The 19,780-nt window shown below is 44.4% G+C and overlaps 1 protein-coding gene across 2 annotated transcripts; it reads left to right on the top strand.

The window, feature by feature from the left end:
* The first annotated feature begins 138 nt into the window (after nt 1-138).
* HS3ST1 (heparan sulfate-glucosamine 3-sulfotransferase 1) lies at nt 139-16,934 on the top strand. Of its 2 annotated transcripts, XM_030563790.1 has the most exons (3): nt 139-527; nt 1,771-1,971; nt 14,643-16,934. In XM_030563790.1, the coding sequence occupies exon 3, from the start codon at nt 14,771-14,773 to the stop codon at nt 15,716-15,718; it is 948 nt and encodes a 315-aa protein (XP_030419650.1). In that variant the 5' UTR covers nt 139-527; nt 1,771-1,971; nt 14,643-14,770; the 3' UTR covers nt 15,719-16,934. The 2 variants fall into 2 exon arrangements, with proteins under 2 accessions (XP_030419650.1, XP_030419651.1); XM_030563791.1 differs by lacking the exon at nt 1,771-1,971.
* The last annotated feature ends 2,846 nt before the right edge of the window (nt 16,935-19,780 follow it).

The raw sequence follows: 19,780 nt of genomic DNA, 5'->3' as shown, positions 1-19,780 counted from the left end.
TGCCGGGGGGAGGAGCATGTCGCTGTCCAGGTGTCACGCCCCAGGGCTGAGCTCGTCCCGAGCTCTGCCTGTCCCCCCCGGGCTCGTCGCCTCTCTCGGTGGCTTTGCTGTCTGCGCAAGGCAGGGCGGCCGGTAGGGGCTCCCCGTCCCGTCCCACTGCGCTGAGCCGCAGAGGTCGGCCCCGCCTCCCCTTCCCGCAGGGCTCGGACTTGGCGCCCGGAGGCTGCGGCGGGGGCGGGCACAGGAGGTGCTGAGTCCTAGGTTTGCACCTGAGCGAGGCTGGCAGCAGCGGGCGTTCGCTCCCAGGCTTCCCTCCTCCGCGGGGATCGGCGCAGCCTCTCGCCAGCTCTGCCTGTCACGCTGGGGCTGCAGCGGCGGCAGGCAGCGCGTCCAGTCCCTTGCTCCGCTCCGCGGCCAGCCGGGCGCCTCCTGCCCGCGCAGCTGCTATCTACCCCGGTGTCTCTGTTCATGGCACAGCGGGGCGGCCCTAGCTGCAGGAGCCCGGCTGACGGCTCGGCGTCAGACGGGTGAGCGGGGGGCTCCTCTGCGGGGCGGATCGGGGCTTGTTGCTTGGGTGGGAGTGAGGTTGGGGGCCAGGAGGGGTGTATTGTGTTGGTTTGGGGTGGCCGGTGGGAGTGAAGATGGGGAACACGCGGGATGTATTGGGGTGTGTTTGGGGCGACAGGTGGGAGTGAGGATGGGGGACGCGGGATGTATTGGGGTTAGTTTGGGGCGGTACAGGGGGACTGAGGTTGGGAGGCACTCAGGGTGAATCGGGGGTGTATTGTGTTGGTTTGAGGTGGCAGGTGGGAGTTAAGTTGGGGGGCAGGCGGGGTGTATTGGAGTTTGGGGTAGCAGGCGAGAGTGAGGATGGGGGACACGCGGGGTGTGTTTGGGGCGGCAGGTGGGAGTGAGGTTGGGGGCACGCAGGGTGTATTGGGGTTGGTTTGGGGCAGTACACGGGGACTGAGGTTGGGGGGCAGGCGAGGTGTATTGTGTTGGTTTGGGTTGGCAGGCGAGAGTGAGGTTGGGGGCACGCGGGGTGTATTGGGGTTTGGGGCGGCAGGTGGGAGTTAGGATAGGGGACACGCGGGGTGTATTGGGGTTGGTTTGGGGCGGTACATAGGGAGTGAGGATGGGGCACACGCGGGGTGTATTGGGGTTGGTTTGGGGCGGTACACGGGGACTGAGGCTGGGGGGCAGGCGAGGTGTATTGTGTTGGTTTGGGTTGGCAGGCGAGAGTGAGGTTGGGGGCACGCGGGGTGTATTGGGGTTTGGGGCGGCAGGTGGGAGTGAGGATAGGGGACACGCGGGGTGTATTGGGGTTGGTTTGGGGCTGTACACGGAGTGAGGCTGGGGGGCACGCAGGGTAAATCGGGGTTGGTTTGGGGCGGTACACGGGGAGTGAGGCAGGGGGGCCTGCTTGCAGGAGGTAGTTTAGGAGCACGTTGGTGGCTATAATGGGAATGGCTATTTGGGGCCGTAGCTGGGGAGTGAAGTTGGGGGGTTGCTGGAGGGGGCGGGGGTGGGGCACGTGGGTGCAGTCTGGGTGGTGAATTGAAGTTGGGGTTCGGTAGGCTGACGGTGTGGGGCAGGGCATGAAGGATGCACTAGAGGTTCGTGGCTGAGTTGGAAACGGGGGTTCGGGGAGGGGGAGACGGTTGAGGAGTGCGCGGCGAGGCGCCTTAGAGCGGAGGTTTTAGGGTAACTTGGGCTGCGTTGAGGCGCAGGGGTCCGGTGTCGGCTCTGACTCAGGCAGACTTTGCCCAGGTGAGCAAGTGCGATCAGGCTTTGCAGCGCTCCGGGGGGCGGACGGAACCGGGCACGGGGCGGGGACTCGCCCTTTGGTAGATGTCTGAGCGGCGGGATTTCAGCCCCGAACCTGGCACCAGCAGATTCGCTGAGCGCAGCTCCCCCGCCAAGCACGACGCCCCGGGGGCGAGCCCGGCTCTGCACGGAGGCCGAATCCAGGTATGCCCTGCGCCGGGCAGGAGGGGTGGGGGGTGAGCACCGGAGCTGCTGCTGGTTTTTTGTCGGGATCTCCTCCGGAAATGCGGGTCTCTTCGGGAGGCTCCAGGCTCTCCCACCCCAGCTGGCCACGCTGCGCCCGTCCTCTGTCCCAGCCACTCGCATGTCAGCGGGGAACGGGGAAGAAAGGAGGAAGCACTTGGCCTGCTGGGGTTTGCAAGTCACGCTACGTTTTGGCCGGGGCTGTTTGTGGGAAGGCGGCAGGTGTTTTCCCTTGTGGCCAGCTTAGTGACACCGGGGTGCAAAGCCGGACCCTCGCCATCGGGCGCTGGGGAGCTACACAGGTGGGGAAAGCAGAATAACTGAGCGCAGCGTTGTAGTGAGCAGCAGAATAGTTTCCTGTTCCGCCTCGCGTCGACTCACCTGCTGAGCGTCATATAACCGAAATGGATACACGTAGTACAGAGCAAGCTACAGATCTGATCACCCAGGTTTGGATGAGAGTTTTGGGAGATTAAAGGGGGAGCTAATTATTATTGAATCTCACCTTGGCTTTTGGGGAAGGAGGTGAGTTGTTGCCTTCTAGTATATAGGGGACAGAATTAAGCTGCCACAAAATGCCTGGGTGCAACTTCAAAACTGAGGGACTATCAAGGTCTTAGGGAGAGGTATACTGCACAAAACAATCACTCAGAGGAAGATGCTTTTATAAGCCTTCTCTAAAGGTGTGCCGCACACACCCCTTACCACTCACCCAGACAAGAAATCCACTCCTGAGCAGGGTGCAACTTGGCAGATCTTTGTGTCCTGTCTTCCATCCATTAGAATTAGTAGTAGCTGAGAAATATAACCAATCTGATCTCTTTTTTTTTTAACTTACACACGCACACACACGCTCTCTCTCACTCTCCTTCTGTCTTTTCCTGCTCTCCCTGTAGTGGAATAGTTTGAGGTTATCTTTATCCAAACCTTGTGCCTCTTTCTTTTTAGGAAACAGAGAGAGAGAACTATGAAGTCCTATTAATTTAATCCTCCCAGATTTGTATATATCAGCTTTGAAGCATTTGAGATCGCTGCAGTGGTCAGCAGGAATCCAGCTGTGCTCCTCATTATTCCTACATAAGGACAGCAGAAATTGCTCAGTTCATTGCACAAATCCAGTGAGATCGCTTGCAGTGTATGCTCCCCAGTTATTTCACAGCGTAGCCTAATGGAAAGGAAATGTGCCATTTGGGGGTAATGTTTAATGCAGTGCATATAAATAAATTGTGCTAGTGCTTTTACCAGTGTTAGGAGCTCCTAAGCTTAATGGAATAAGATCTACTTTTCTTAAACTTTTAAAACAAGAATGTGTTCTACTTCCCTTGAAATTATACAGCATTTTGGGTAAATGCAGTTAGTATTCCTGACCTCAGATTCAGTTTTGCACCCCCTGTATTTAGAACACTGTTGTATCTGTTCTTTTGACATTAACACTTTTTAATATGCCTACATCTGTGGAATTAATTTTTCTTTTCAGGTCGGTCAGTATCTGTCATAACCTTAGTCCCAGATTTGGACCTTAGCGTCCAAAATATGGGGGTTAGCATGAAAACCTCCAAGCTTAGTTACCAGCTTGGACCTGGTACTTGATGCCATCACCCAAAAAATTAGAGTGTTTTGGGGCACTCTGGTCCTCCTGAAAAACCTTCCCTGGGGACCCCAAGACCCAAATCCCTTGAGTCTCACAACAAAGGGAAATAATCCTTTTTTCCTTCCCCCCTCCAGGTGCTCCTGGAGAGATACACAGACACAAGCTCTGTGAATCCAAACAGAGTGACTTCCCCTCTCCATTCCCAGTCCTGGAAACAAAAAACACTTTTCTTTTTCCCCAGAGGGAATGCAAAATTAGGCTAGCCAATTCAACATACACAGATCTCCCCTGATTTTTTCCTCCCACCAATTTCCTGGTGAGTACAGACTTAATTTCCCTGAAATTTCCCAGTAAAGAAAACTTTAACAGGTCTTAAAAGAAAGCTTTATATAAAAAGAAAGAAAAATACATACAAATGGTCTCTCTCTATTAAGGTGACACAATACAGGGTCGATTGCTTAAAAGAATATTGAATAAACAGCCTTATTCAAAAAGAATACAAATCAAAGCACTCCAGCACTTATATTCATGCAAATACCAAAGAAAAGAAACCATATAACTTACTATTTGACTTTTTTGTCCTTACACTTAGAAACAGAAGATTAGAAAACAGAACTACTTCTCCAAAGCTCAGAGAAAGCAGGCAGACAGAAAACAAAGACTCAGATACAAACTTCCCTCCACCCAAAGTTGAAAAAATCCGGTTTCCTGATTGGTCCTCTGGTCAGGTGCTTCAGGTGAAAGAGACATTAACCCTTAGCTATCTGTTTATGACAGTATCAAACAACGGTGTGTTACACTAATGTAAATTTGGAGTAATTCCATTGACTGCAGTGGATCTGCACCAACTTAACATAGCAATATTTGTCTCTAAAGTTGTCATGATTCAGATAATGGAAAAAAGCTCCTTATAGTTTACCCAACTATCTATACAAAGAGGGCATCTCACTGGCTGCACTCTTATCCCCCTACATTAGTCATACTTCCAGAGAGTGAGAGATGGAAGATACCTGCTGGTTCATCTTGTCTTCTTTCAAGAGCCAATGCAGGATTGTTCCTTCCAGAAGCCAGTGCCTAGTGTACTGATTGGTTTACCCAAGTATGGCAGATCATTCTGCTCTGATCTTGAAGCAAAGCCCTTAGTTACCACAGGGCCAGGCATGAAGGAGTATAACTCAGCTTGGAAGATGAATTGAAAGAAGGTTGGATTTTTCTATATAATAGACTATTAGTAGAAACAGGGCCTGCAATTACAAATCAAGGTGAGAAACTACATGATGGGCGGGAATGCAAAAAAGGATAGTTTTATTTAAATTTTATTTCAAAATACAAAATGAGGGTGGGATTTTGGAACAGGGAAGGCTTGTAACTGTCTTAGAGTTGTTTCTGATGCAATAGCAAGTAATGGACAATTAAAGCTCTGACATCTGTGAGCCTGTTTTGTGGTGGTCTCTTTTTTGTTTCTGCATTAGAAAACCAACTATTTTACTTAAGGGGAAAAATAATGTTGTCTTGTACACTCTGAGATAGATGTTTGTGTCTTTTTGAAGGCTAGATGATGCAGTGGAGTAACTCTTCTTCTTTAGGAAAAAAATTAAATCTTGGCATGAGACACAATATAGATTATTTTGGGATGCGTGGGATATTTAATCTTAGCACATAATGTAAAAAAGCTCCATCTCCAGTGACCTATTTTCCTTCAAGCCACATGAAGTGTTTGCTGTCTCTTTACCACTGTAAAGATCTGGCTTATTCCTTTGCATGAAAGATCAGACTGATCTCTTCTGGCCTTAAAGGGAAGAAGGGGGAAGGAAATCTACAAAAGGATGTTATATATATATCACTAATCTATTTTAACTTCTCCTACATCATTGCTCACACTGAAACTAAGCCATTCTTTAGAAAATTATAGACTGATGTTCATCATGATCAAACTAATTTGTACAAATTGTATTTAGCATTATAAGTGCAGAAATATAGTAAAACTTCAGCCAAACACCATCAGGCTTCCTTAACATGCAAATTTATATACATTAATGTTTAGAGATTTCTGTAATTTTGAAGTCAAATATATATTTAAATTAAGCTAATAACTCTCTTAAGGCTTTCTGACAAAAGACATTTTCCTGATCAACTTTATTCCATTCTAACCATACTGAAAACTAGACTAGACTAGATTTCCTATTGTATCCCATTAGCTATAGGAGTTAGAGACTCTTTTGTTCTAATACAAAAGTAGTGCCATTAGTGGTGCAGTAGTTTTCAAAAAATCATAGATTTTGGCAAGTACCCAATATAGTAGAGGATTAAGAGAGAATTTATTTTGCTCCAAGTTTTTCCCTCTCCTATTGAGACACAGATGGGCATTTTTCTTGTATTACGAGAGGTAATCAATAGTTAATGCCCCGGAGATTTCTCAGTAGCTCAAGCAGTGTACAGTACTGTTTCTTTTAATATACTCTCATCTTTGTACAATTCATTGCAAACACAGACACTTCCAGGTAATTACAGCAGAAAACTAGAATTTGAATGTTTTGTTACCATGTATTACTTAAAAGCTATATTACACTGAATTTTTTCCTTGAAAAACAGAAAATTTTCTTATGGATTTAGAACCAGCAAAGAGAGAAGGCCTGGGATGAATCTCTTCCAGAGGAGGGCATGGAAAGAGTTTTCCTGTAGCGGGAACTATTACAGGAAAAGTGTTTCCTATGAAGAAACAAAAATGTTTATAAGACAGCTATTAGCCAACTTAAAATATTTGCTTCTTTGCACTTTAAGAGCTCCCATTTCAGTACTCATGGCAGTTTCTGCTAGAAGTCCCGCAGATATATTGGGGAGTTCTCTTATAACTAGTCCCAAAATGCTAGCTAAAGTGTTTTGAACCCAGCATATAACAAACAAAATAGGGAGAACATATAAAGTCAGACATTCATTTTCTTTGTAGAAGAGATGTGTTCATACTGTGGAGAAATTATCCTTGAAATTCTTCAAAAATACTCAGACAAGTCTAGCTCATTTTTAACCAGAACTATCTTACACAATCTATTTGTAAAGGCTACTTTTAATTGGTTTAAAAAAATTGCTTGTATTCCAGAGAACTGGTACTGCAAAGTTTACATTAGTTCAGCTGGACATAGTCTCAGTACAAATAAGCCAGTCTAATACATTTAAGAATTGTGCAACCTGGATAGTTTCAAACCTTTTTAAATGACAATGCAGTATTGTATGTCAGGTGATATATTCCACAGTAGAGTTCAAGAGCACAATTCATTTCAAGAAGTCTGGCATCCAGGGTGCGTTGAAGTCTAAGTTCTGATCAGCTTATTGTGTGCAAATATCCAGCTGCTTTGGAGAGCCTGAGGCTCTCCTGGGGAGTGCCAGCTCTGATCTCCTTCTAGAGGTAAGGAATTTACCTTAGAGATGAGCCTAAACTCTAGAAGAAGCATTCAAATCTGGCATTTTCATTCAGGCCCATTTCTTGTGCCAGATTGTGCCCCTTTAGTTGTCTGCACTGAGAGGTCCCTCAGGTGCAACTGTCCCTACAAGGAACAATGTGGGGGAGAATAGGAGACTCAGATGCCTTTGCAGCATCATACATTCTTCACTGTAGGACCTAGAGCTGTGTGTGTTTGTGGGTTACGGATGGGAGAGGCAGGTGAGTCACAGTAGGAATTCATCTCCCTGACCACATGAAAGATATGTGAAGGAGTTAATATAGCTGTTCCCCCTTCCTATCAGCATCCTTTCAGCTGCCATAGTTGGTCAGGTGGCTCCAATGGAGCTCTTCGTAGAGATTTCCTCACAAAAATGTCTTGCCCCACTCCTTTGGATTGTCATACAAGAGAAGACCATCTGGGACCTAGGTTGTACAAGTGTAATAAAGGGCAGAATGTAATTAAGAGACTGATCTTATCTGCTGCTGAGAACATCTCAGGCTGGGGAACTGAAGATACTGAGCACCCTGAGGGGTAAGGCCCAGATACCTTGTCTACAGTAGTCTTTTTCCTTTGTTTCCTTCCAACCACCTAGCACAGGCAATGTTCTGGCAGCTGTTGGCCTTTTAGCCGCAGCATCATCTGGACCTGCTCTGAGCAGTGTTGGGATAAACTGTTGTTTAAATATCAGAGGCTGGCCTACAGAGAGGCTGCTGCTGGCATAGATGCAGAAGCAAGATATGTCAGGGGGAAAAGCCTAGTATAGACAGAACCACAGGGAGTTCATAATTTCTGCATCACTACAAGTTATGTCATCTGTATAAGACTACTATGGTGCAACAATGAGTCTCTTTCTCTTGCAATTTCTATTGATGGGGTCTGAGAAGCATTTTTGGAATCACATAATTATTAAAATCTTATAATATTTAGAATTGTGTATGTGCCTAGTTTAAGAATGGTCTTCTATGTTCTTGTTTAAGGAGCCATGGTTCTAAGTATAGATACTGAATCGTTGGTGTGTTTTTTTTGTTTTGTTTTGTTTTATTAAAAGAATTGCATAGAACTGGGAGTCAGGAGACCTGACTTCTGTTTCAAGCTATGCTACTGATTTGCAAGTCATTGTGGTAGGATTTTCAAGAGTTAAACTGCTGACTCATTGAATTTAAATTGAGCTGGACACCTAAATGTCTTGGCTTCTTTCAAAGTCCCAGCCTATATTTTCTCAGTTTCTCATTTTCCCACATGAGAAGTGAAGTGACTGATACTGACCAAAATTTTGTCTTAAACAGTATTTAATATCTACATTAAAATGAAGTTAGTTCAAATCAGGTCTAGTTAAAATGCCCCTTGAGTTATTAAAGATTGTGAAGCACTCAGATACTCTGGTAATGAGACCATATAAGTACCATAGAGCGAGACAGATGTGCTTTAAAAAACCCTCAATGTAATTCAGTGATTATGACAGCTCTCACTTCTTTCCTAGTTACATTTACAATGAAAAAAAGTTGTCCATTTATTTCTGAGCTAAAATCTTTTTCAAAGTTAATAACTGTGAAGACTGATTTGATTGTTCCACAGTGAATCTTATTGAATAAATAATGTGACCACTATTTTGCTAATTAATCTGAGAAAATTGCAGAAGAGATTAAGAAAAAGCAATTCAAAATTTAAAACATCTAGGTATAATCCTCAAAGCACCATTTAACAGTAACTGTGTTTCTCGCACCAACTCATTCATTTACATGGAGCAGATACAATACTAATGATACTCTCAGTTAAATTTTTGTATTAATCTGGAATGCATAGTCATTCTGTGAAGTCATGTGTGCTCTAAATGACTTGTGGAAACAGTGAAAGAAATTCTTGAAGCAGGAAAGTAATTTGGCAGAGCAGCTGTTAAGCTTACCTTCAAGAGCTTTTTCTTGCCAAAACATTTCTCAGGTTTGCAAATTGCAAAGCTATATAGTGTATGTTAGCATCCTTATTTTTATATAAACTGCTGCAATCCTAATACACACATTCGTAATTTGGCTAATATCCACCTGAGGAGGGCATACGAGAAGAAAGCTGAAGCAATAAACCAATGTATATGCATTTTTTTTCATGGATATCACTTTGCCCATACAACAAATGTTTTGTTAAATTTATATGGAATATTATGCACAAGCGCTTCTGTCCATCATTGATACAAGATTCCAAGATTGACACTGAAGCTTGGAATGTCTGTAGAGCTAGTGTGAACTGATGGAAACAGTTACATGCATGGCTGAGAGCTCTTTTTGTATATAATAGCAGCAGGTTCAGTCATCACTGGGAGTCCTGGTTTGTTACTGTCCAATTTTTAAGTTCTCAGCAATTTTCAGCTTTTTTTTCACTTTACGAATTACACCCATATGACAGCATGAACTTTCACCTAATACTGTGGTGTTACTGCAGCACAACAAAAATAAGTGACCCAATAACGGTCAAATCATAACAAATTATTAATATACTGAGTGCATTTAAAAAACAGAAACATAAATTACACCGCTACCCTATAACGTGGTTCTCAGGAGACAAAAAAATCTCACCACGTTGTAGGTGAGACCATGTTATATCAAACTTGCTTTGCCCCCCCTTCCTCATTCCCTGACCGCCCCCTCCAGAGATCCCCATCCCTAATCACCCCCAGCACACCCTCCACCCAACTCCCCTGTCCCTAACTGCTTCGAAGCCTATCCACCCCTGCCCCCTGACAGGCACTTACCGGCAGCAGTGGGAAGCGGAGCAGCCCGGCCCCAGCCTGCTCCACTCTGCCAGCTCCCAGCCGTGGTGCTCCGCTTCCTGCTGTCGGTGAGTGCGGGGAGGTTGGGGAAAGGATGCCCCTGCGAAGGGACGTGGAGCGACACTGCCCCAGCCTGCTCCATTTTCCTTGGCCTGGCCCCAGCCATGTCGCTGGGGAGTGGCTGGGGAAAGGTCCTGCACTCACCTGCGGCGGGAAGTGGAGCACCACGGTTGGGAGCTGGCGGAGTGGAGCTGGCTGGGGCTGGGCTGCTTTGCTTCCCACCGCTGGTGAGTGCGGGGAGGCTGGGGAAAGGATGCCCTCTACACTCACTGGCAGCGGGAAGCAGAGCAATGCGGCTCCAGCCCACTCCACTCTGCCACTTCTCAGCCGCAGCGTTCCGCTTCCTACCACAGGTGAGTGCGGGGAGCTTGGGGAAAGGATGCCCCCCCCCGTACTCACCCGTGACAGGAAGTGGAGCGCTGCGACTGGGAGCTGGTGGAGTGGAGTGGTCTGGGGCTGGACTGCTCTGCTTCCGCCACTGCTGGTGAATGCGGGGGGGGGAGGTGGATCCCTTACCCCAAGCCCCCTCCCCTGAGCAACACGGCTGGGGCAAGGATGAGGGAAGTAGAGCGGGCTGCTTCTGGGCCCCCGCTAATCCCCTGGGCCACTCTGGGACTGCGGGGCCCCCAAAAGTGCCCTCCCACAGCTCCTGCCCCCCAGACCCTGAGGGGGGGGAAGCCCCTGAACGCCTCCGAGACCTTCTGCCACTTATCAAACCTCTCATCCCTGGCCTGGCCCGGCACCCTTAACACGCTGCTCAGAGCAGCATGTCAGAGCTTTACTGCGTGTATGCGAACCTGCCTTATATCGGAGTAGAGGTGTATTCAGTAATCAAAAAGGAATATATTTTGAACTGCACAGCTGAGGACATTGTTAATTGAACATGTGCAAAGAGGACAAATACTACAAATAGTAAAATATATAGTTTAAAAAAAAGGCAATACAAGAATCCGATGGATTGACATTATGGGAAAATTCCTATGAGGTCTCATTATACAAAGCTGTTTAATGTCTGAAACAAGTGTTTCAAGTAAAGAAAAGAAGAGAAGTCACTGGAGCTCCTCAGAGGCTCAAGGGTCCACTTGGTCAGCTTTCCAGAATAATACCGCACATTTAATTCTGCATGGGCCTAATACTACATTATGTTACTCCAAGAATGTAGCATCGTAGGGTCTCTTCACTGTATGCTCCATTCTCCCAAAACCATTCCTATGACATACCCTTCCTAGGTAAAAGGACTTGGATAAAAAAAAAATAGCACGACTGGCATGAAACAGTCCTTTCAGCCAATTGATGGTTTTATTTTTATTCACTATTTACAGTTATCCAACATGTTGTGTGGATTGGGGAGTGCCGGTTACTCAAGAGTTATACTTACCAATGGAATACTAATTTTTCAATAATTAGAATACAATACAATGAATGAAGTATAAAATAGCATACAGGTACTCACCAATCCAGTAGTAGCACTGCACAGCAGGGTGGTTGGTTTCTTGAAGCACTTAGGTATATACCCATAACCTACTGTATAGAAAACTTTATCATATGATAAATCATATCATACATATCACTATGGGCAGCGCGTGGCGTACACCTAGATCACTGACAATATACTTCACACTAAAACTATACTGAACATAATTGAATCTTTGATTCAGAAGGCACATCAGGATCTTGCAGTGCCTCAGGGTCATCGTTATCAACATCAATTATCATTGTAGATGTAGAAGGTGTAGAAGATTGGTCTGAATCTGTAATGACCCTATGACACACCCTGGAAGCTGCTTTTTTGAATAAATCCCTGATATCAGCTTGCTTACTTATCTTCTGCTTCTTTTGCATAAAATTAGAGTGTAGAATGTGCAATTGCATAACCTTCTGGGCAGTATACTTGTGCCGGTTACTAGACTGAAAATTTGTATTTGGAGATATCAAAAATGCTGGTTAATAGAGCATTCTAGTTGAAAAAGTGCCAGATGACACAGCTTTTACTGAGTAGGCATAGTTCATAAGATAATAAAGTCAGTTTGTGTCACTAAAGTTTGCTAATAATAAATAATTCAAGTGATAATTATTGCACAGAGCCATTGGTTTACTGGTAACCAAGTTTACTTTCATGTGTCTACCCGTGAGTATGGGTTTGCTCAATCAGCCTCTTTAATGTTAGCATAACTTACTGGAAAATAATAGGCGTTCAGCAGGAAAAAAGGCTGAGCTATTGTTTGAGTGGGTCAACAGGAAAACTCAGGTTTACTATTTATGGAGCTTGCTTGCTTAAAACATACTACCGTGGAATAAGTGGCTGTTCCCTTAATTACCTCAAAATCAATCAAGATTTGATATTTTGTTGTTTTAATATTCTGACCAGCAACCTCCCACCTAAGCAGGTTGTTGCTGCAATGTTTGCTCACATTGCAACTAAATGTGGCGTTAACTGCATTAACTGCATGCTAGACATCAGTGGGTGCTATATTTCTGGTATAATTTCTTAGTTGGTTTATATTTATTAATATAGTTTTGTGAGTTAGTAAGAGGGTTACAGGTATGGCAAGAACTGCACATGTTGGGGAGAGGAGAATAAAAGAAAGATTAAGGACACAAAGCCACATTACTGCCTGATAAAACCTATGATGGGGCAAAGAGGGAAAGAAAGCTTACAGTTTCCCTATATCATACTTTTGAGTGATACATCACAAGAAAGACTGTGGTACCCCCTCCTCCATAGGACAGGTCATAACTCTGCTCTCAATCTGCAAGAGGGATGGTTTCCATGCTTCTATACCAGTTCTGGGTCCCTGTGCCCCCTCCCCCAACTTCCTAGCAGTACATATAGCTTTATTGTAACCATTGTTGAAGCCACCAAGAGGAGGTGTAAAGCTCAGGTAACCATTAGCAACAGCTGAAGAAAGCAAACCTCTCCCATTTGGGGTGCAGTCAAGCCCTTTGTAAATACAAGGAAAGCACTTTGAAAAGCCCTTTATTAACCAGAAACTGTCACTAGTTCTTGTTTCAGAGAATTGACTTATTTTGAAGTCGTCACTGGAATGTCTTTTCAGACTTTGAAGCATTTCCAGTGCCTAGCCCCAATCTTTCAGGCAGGTGACGTTTAGCTCAGAGCTCCAGCTTTTTTGGCTGTTCAGTCTGGGCTGTCCCATGCTTAACTTAGCATTTCGCTGCCCTAGCAAGTCACAGCAATCAGATGCTTTCTCCTTGTGGCTTTAAACTCTGACTAGGGATAGACAACACTGGTAGCTCTCTGGCGCCTTGTCTATACTAGCCCACTGCTGTTTAGAATGGTGGGAAATTTCAGCAGACCATCCTTGTATAGACACCACCTGTGGCTAGCTCAGAAGATAATTAACTGGCATAGCTGGCATTTTCACACTAAATCTGACATGACAGAACAGGCCAACCAGTGTCTAAAATGAATCACAATGGGCACCAAAAGATAGGATCATATTTTCTTAAATTAAAATGCAACTTGATAACAGCTTGTAAACAACCCATCCTGATTCTTAAGAGTATTAATTCTTAACTGGAGTATTTAAAATCTTCTTATAGAATCAGTACATCTTGCTGAAAATTAACTTGATATACCATAATGTGTCTGTGGGCTTTGCTAATCATCTCATGAAGTGACAGTAATATCCATGAGATGTGTTCCAGCATTTGACTGGGACTAATTATCATCACCAATACTTGTTCAACATTTTGCAGAAACATTCAGAGTTAATGTAACATGCGCAATCACAAGATAAGCTCCAAAACTCAAAAGCATAGTGCGCTGTAATCTATAGTACATTTGCAATAGTCATCTTACCTCGTTCCAGGATGAGTTTGCAGCCCTGATTCTGTTTTCCAGATGTACTTCAGTTTCTCCTCTGCCTGGTCAGAAGAGTTAGTGTGTTTATGATCTAGCCCTCAGAGAAAATCAAATCCCTCCCATTCTAGGGCATAGAAGAGCTTCAAACAACAATCCATACATAACTCTTAATCTTTTAACTCAGGGCACATCTTCCTTTTCCCCATCATTGTGGAGGTTTGCCACCTTCTGTTGATAGCACCATAAGGGAGCCCACTCTATTCCAGCCTACAGCCCAGGAAACCTATGTGCACTGGATGTCAGCTTCACTTAAACCCCCCTATTTCACTTTTTCCGAAGTGATTGCCCACTCAGGCCTTGTCCCAGTCCTTTCTCAGGCTTCCCCATAGTAAGATACCATACTCCCTCTAACTCTCCTGCTATTATAGGCAGCTATTTTTTTTAATAGCCTGACTTCCCCCCAGCAGGCTCTGCTGCCAGGCTACAGTCACCTGACCTCTCAAGGGACTACAATTCCAAGAATTCATATCTTTAAAGGGCCAAAAACTGGAGCAGGGATGTTCTGGCCTAGGCCTACCCTTTGTCTTTCTGGGTTTGGTTCCAAGGCATTTCTCACACTCGTAGTTAATAATATCAAATTTTTATGTTATACCAGTCAAACCCATTGAAGTCATTTACATAAATGAGAAATTATCCCACTTTAATATTTAAGATGCCTTTAAAGACAAAGCTTTTTAATGTTTCTGTCTCCAAATGGCAGGAAGATGTTTCCTCATGCAGTTCTTATATTTACTTGTCTTTGAAAGTTTTTAATAATATCCTGTGATGTTGGAGTCTACCCTTGGGAGAAATAGAAAGTTTGATATGTTGCAGAAACCAAGATATTTAACATAACAAAGTAGCTTTTAGTAGTGATATATTTGAGTATATATTAATATGTTTCTCTTTCCTCCCTAGTGACTACTCTACTTGAAAAATACGTGCTCAGTCAGCAAAAGGAACACAACTTTTCAACACCATTCTATGTGGAAATCAATCCATGCCCCATTACCTGGTTGAGTGAAACCAGATTAAGAACTTCTGCCATGGCAGCTCTTCTACTAGGAGCTTTACTGCTTATGGTTCAACCTCATATAGTGCCTTCGAGACCAACCGTAATTTCTAAGGCTGAGGCCACTTCTCAATCTGTTCAGAAAGAGCTCTTAAAGAAAACAGTTCTCAAAAATGACTTCAAAGGAAACATTCATTTTAACGGATCTTGCCAGCGGCTACCACAAACTATCATTATTGGAGTAAGAAAAGGTGGAACAAGAGCCTTATTAGAGATGTTGAGTCTCCATCCAGATATTGCAGCAGCAGAAAGTGAAGTCCATTTCTTTGACTGGGAGGATCATTATGGAAATGGATTGCAGTGGTATATGAATCAAATGCCATTCTCTTATCCCCATCAGATCACAGTGGAAAAAACCCCAGCCTATTTCACTTCACCCAAAGTGCCTGAAAGAGTTTATAACATGAACCAGTCAATGAGACTACTCCTTATTTTGAGAGACCCAAGTGAGAGAGTACTATCTGATTACACCCAAGTGTTCTACAATCATGTACAAAAGCACAAGCCGTATCCATCCATTGAAGAATTCCTGATTAAAGATGGTGAACTCAACGTGGACTACAAGGCAATAAACAGAAGCTTATATTACTTTCACATGCAAAACTGGTTGAAGTATTTTCCTCTTGATCGCATTCACATTGTAGATGGGGATAAACTAATCAAAGATCCTTTCCCAGAAATAGAGACAGTAGAGACGTTTCTAAGGTTGTCACCTCAAATAAATGCTTCAAACTTTTACTTCAATAAAACTAAAGGCTTCTATTGCCTAAGGGATAGTGGTAGGGAACGTTGTTTACATGAGTCAAAAGGAAGAGCACACCCTCATGTAGATTCTCATTTACTTGATAAACTGTATGAATATTTTCATGAACCTAATAGAAAATTCTTTGAGCTTGTTGGCAGAACATTTGACTGGCACTAATTTGTGTTAAGTTATTGATAAGCTTCAGAGCCTAAGTTTCAGTGTACGCTTAGAAATTATATAAAAAGGGCATTTAAGCTATAATTTATTTGTAAAATCCATAAATACTTCTGTACAGTATTAGTTTCACAATTGCCGTATAAACTAGTTATATTTTTCTACTTGTTAAATTTGAAGACATTTTGTATTGTTTTTCATGGTTGTTACATTATGTATTACGTCTCTATATGAAGGAACTAAAATATTTCACTGCAGAAGATGCTTTCTTGAGATTGTGTTATCTGTTTAATATATAAGAAATTCGTTTAAACAAAACCCTTCAGAATTATCTGAATCTTTGAAATATAGTATCTGGACTTTATCTCTTTATTGTGAATGACCACATGAACTTTACACTTTGTTGTTTTTTACTAGCGACTTCAATTTTAAAATGTCATTGGGCAGCAAAGTTCTCTAAACTGCTTTATACAATTAATCCTTACTAAAGTGATACCTCACATACTTATTAGGACATGACATGTCAGGTACAATGGAATACTCTGTAAACAGACATACCGACTACCGTACTTACCTTCATATTTCATTTCTTAACTGGTGCCCCTGAAATTCTTTGGCAGTATAATGCCAGTTTCATGGTAGAGTTTAAAAGATTCTGTGGATACATGCTCATAAAAAACACTGTTGGATGCAGAAATATAGTCAACCTAGGAACTTCCTTTATTTTCTGTATGTTTATGTATATCTTCTTTACACTGAAAAATGGGAGTGAAGGATTTAAGCAATATTGGTAAATTTTAAAGGTTGCTCATGATTGTTTCTTAATTCTATAGAATCTATTTCTGCTTCAGAATCACTGAAAACTAACACCCACTCACGAGCCATTAGTTGGTTTAACCTCTAGAAATTAATGGCCTTATTTTCATTTATGTTAAGACCTCCCAAATACTGCTCCGGCTATATAAAGGTTCCAAAAGTAAATGTAAATGACATTTGCACCCATATTAAAGGCCCTTTTTGCTGCCAGAGTGGTGCTTTTTGCTTTCCACTCTACACTAGGAAATTAGATCTACACTAGGAAAAAATCTACATCTCTGAGCAATGCAGTTAAACTGACCGAATCCCCACTATAGACTGTTCTGTGTCAACAAGAGAGCTTCTCCTGTCAACATAACCTCTTGGGGAGATGGAGTACCTATGCTGACAGGAGAAGCCCTCCTGTTGGCATAAGTATCTGAAGTGCAGCTGCAGCATTTTAAGTGTAGATCTGCCCTTATTGCAAATGAGAATCAGACCCACAGATTTTTCTCTTTCTTCCTCTCTTCTCCCTTTCAAGAACATCGAGGTCACACACAGCTTCCATTCATGATTTACAAGGCTACCCTTCTAAGGCCTTTTGTACACTGGGATTAGCCCCTACTTCAGCAATTCTTATGGCTCCCCCTCTGCTGGAAACTGAGAGTCCAGTGCAAATAATGGCTTTCCTTGCCTACAGGAAGAATTTTCATGTATTATTGACCATCAGTTATTGAAATCAGAACAAATCCTGCATATAGACAAGGTCCAAAATAGTACTTAAGACGTAAGCTCTTCAATTGTAATGGAGGGATCTGGCCCAAGATCTATAATATGCAGATCAAGTGACACAATGAAACCAAATTTTCATTGAATTCTGGACAGATAATTATAATACTTTATATGACTTAAATTTGTGTACATTAACCTTTGATGGTGAGATGGAGGGTGGTTCAGGACCAGGCTGTGTTAGGCAGGTATGGCTGCTTGTGTACCATCTTCTGGAGCAAACATCACATACAATGTTGCTTGCATGAAGATTTGTAGCTGCTTTTTTTCTCTCTCCATTCTTTGTGTACTTGCTCAAGCTGGATTCAACCTCAGAGAGGCTTTTTTAATTTATTGATTTAATTATTTTAAGTAAAAATTTGGAAAAAAAATACTTAATGAGACAATATTGTACTGAATAAAAGATATTTTCTTTATTCCACCAGTCTTTTATTTTACAATGTCAGCATGAGAAGACCAACATTTAGAATTTGGCACCTGATTACATAACACTTAAGAATTTGGCAGTAGCTCAGTGCATTTAGATTGAATGGATTTTTCAGTATCACCATCCTGTTTGAATTGCCAGTCACCGATCGGAGGGCTGCGGGGTTTTCGGCTTGTTTTATTTGGAAGTTGCTTGTTCAGGCTTTTTTGTCATAGGCATCTTTCCCTTAGTTTTGTGCTGCTGCTGGCAGCAGCACTGCCTTAGGAGCTGGGTGCCTGGCCAGCAGTTGCTGCTGTCCAGTCACCAAGCTTCAAAGGCAGCACTGCTGCCGGCAGCAGTGAGGGTGGCAATGTGCCATACCATGCGAGGCGAGGAAGGTGGTGGCAGGAACCTGTCTTTTCTCCCCTAGGATCCCTTTCTCTGGGGATGGGGTGGTGGGTAGGGTCCTCCCTCCCCATGGCTGCCCCTAGGAGAGCCTCCTGAATGGGGAATGTCAGGATGACCCTGAGGACAGTTCAGGATTCTTCCCTGGCCAGACATCCTCTTCCCTGGGGGCTCCACTGCCTGCAGCTGTCAGGCTGTCTTCCCCAGCTAGGCTTGTGGGCATGGAGGTTGGCTGTATTTCTGGGGAGGAAGGTGCTGTGTCAGGACAGGGGTGGTGCTGGGAGGGCATGATAGGCCCTGAGACCCATGGCAGAGCAGCAGATCTAGCCAGAAAGTGGGATGGGGGGGTCTGGCCAGCCCCTGCTCCTCCGGGTGCTGCAAGGGGAATAGAGCGGCCAGTAGAGCAGCCAGCGGCCAGCATGTTACACAGGGGCCCAGCCAGCCACCTTTGGGTCCATGAGCTTGCTGCCCTTCTGAACCAGGGCCACCAACTGGACACATGCTGCTGCTCCAGCCTCTTCCATTCCCCTGCGCTGCAGGAGGTGAGTCCCACTAGTGGCAGGTAGTCACCCTGCAAATGGTTCCTGCCACCACCTCCCTTTCTCCAGCCTCGCTCCCTCCCTTGTCCTAGTGCCAGGGGCGGCTCTAGACATTTCGCTGCCCCAAGCACGGTGGCATGCCATGGGGGGGTGCTCTGCCAGTCGCCAGTCCTGCGGCTCCGGTGGACTTCCTGCAGGCGTGTCTGTGGAGGGTCCGCTGGTCCCAGGGCTCCACCAATGCTGTGGGATCAGTGGACCCTCCGCAGGCACACCTGTGGGAGGTCCACCGGAGCCCTGCCTGCCGCCCTCCCGGTGACTGGCAGAGCGCCCCCCCCGCGGCATGCTGCCCCAAGCACACACTTGGCGTGCTGAGGCCTGGACCCGCCCCTGCTTAGATCCATCCTCTGCCCTTCGCTCACTGCCTGACTGTCCCTTCATGTGCTAGAGGAGCTTACTGCTCACCCCAGCTTTGCAGTGTGAAGGGTGAGGGAGGCCTTGCAAAGTTGGTGTTGGCTGTTGACTTTGGAAAGACAGAGACGTATGCGTCATTTCCCCCCCACCCTCCCTCTTTGCCCTGGTTAAACTCTGTTGCAATCATTTGAGCTTTTTCCTTTCCAAGCCTGAGGAGGAAACTCTGTCACTGTTCTTGCCCCTTTTGGTGTGTGCAGTGCTTAATTTATGCCAGAGCACCTCTTCCATTTCAAAGCAAGCACTGAAAGGGGTTGGGCTTGTTTTCAGAGGCAGTGCCACTTTTTTTCCTCCTTGTGAGACTTGGCAACATGCATCCCTACACCTTACCTCTCTCTCTCACTATGGGACCTCATGGAGGGTTCTCCATGGAGAACAGGATCCACCACTGCAGCTGCAGCTGTTAAGAACAATTGTCAGGAAAGAGTGTATTTTATCTGGACAGTCACATGTATTTCACATTGAGGTGTAACAGTTTTGAAAGAATCAGTTGTTAAATTCTGGCAGTAAGTCACTTTCTGCGTTAGCTACTCCTGGACACAGACTGCAGGTCAAATGTTACTGTTTTCACTGATTTTGAAGCACAACACTTGGGGATTCTGGTGTGAATAGTCACATTTACAAAATCATCATTCACTTTCCAAAAATATATTGCTGCAAAAA

The sequence above is a fragment of the Gopherus evgoodei genome, chromosome 5 (assembly GCF_007399415.2).
Source record: "Gopherus evgoodei ecotype Sinaloan lineage chromosome 5, rGopEvg1_v1.p, whole genome shotgun sequence".
In the NCBI taxonomy this organism is placed as follows: domain Eukaryota; kingdom Metazoa; phylum Chordata; order Testudines; family Testudinidae; genus Gopherus; species Gopherus evgoodei.
This window is presented reverse-complemented; position numbering and strand designations above follow the sequence as displayed.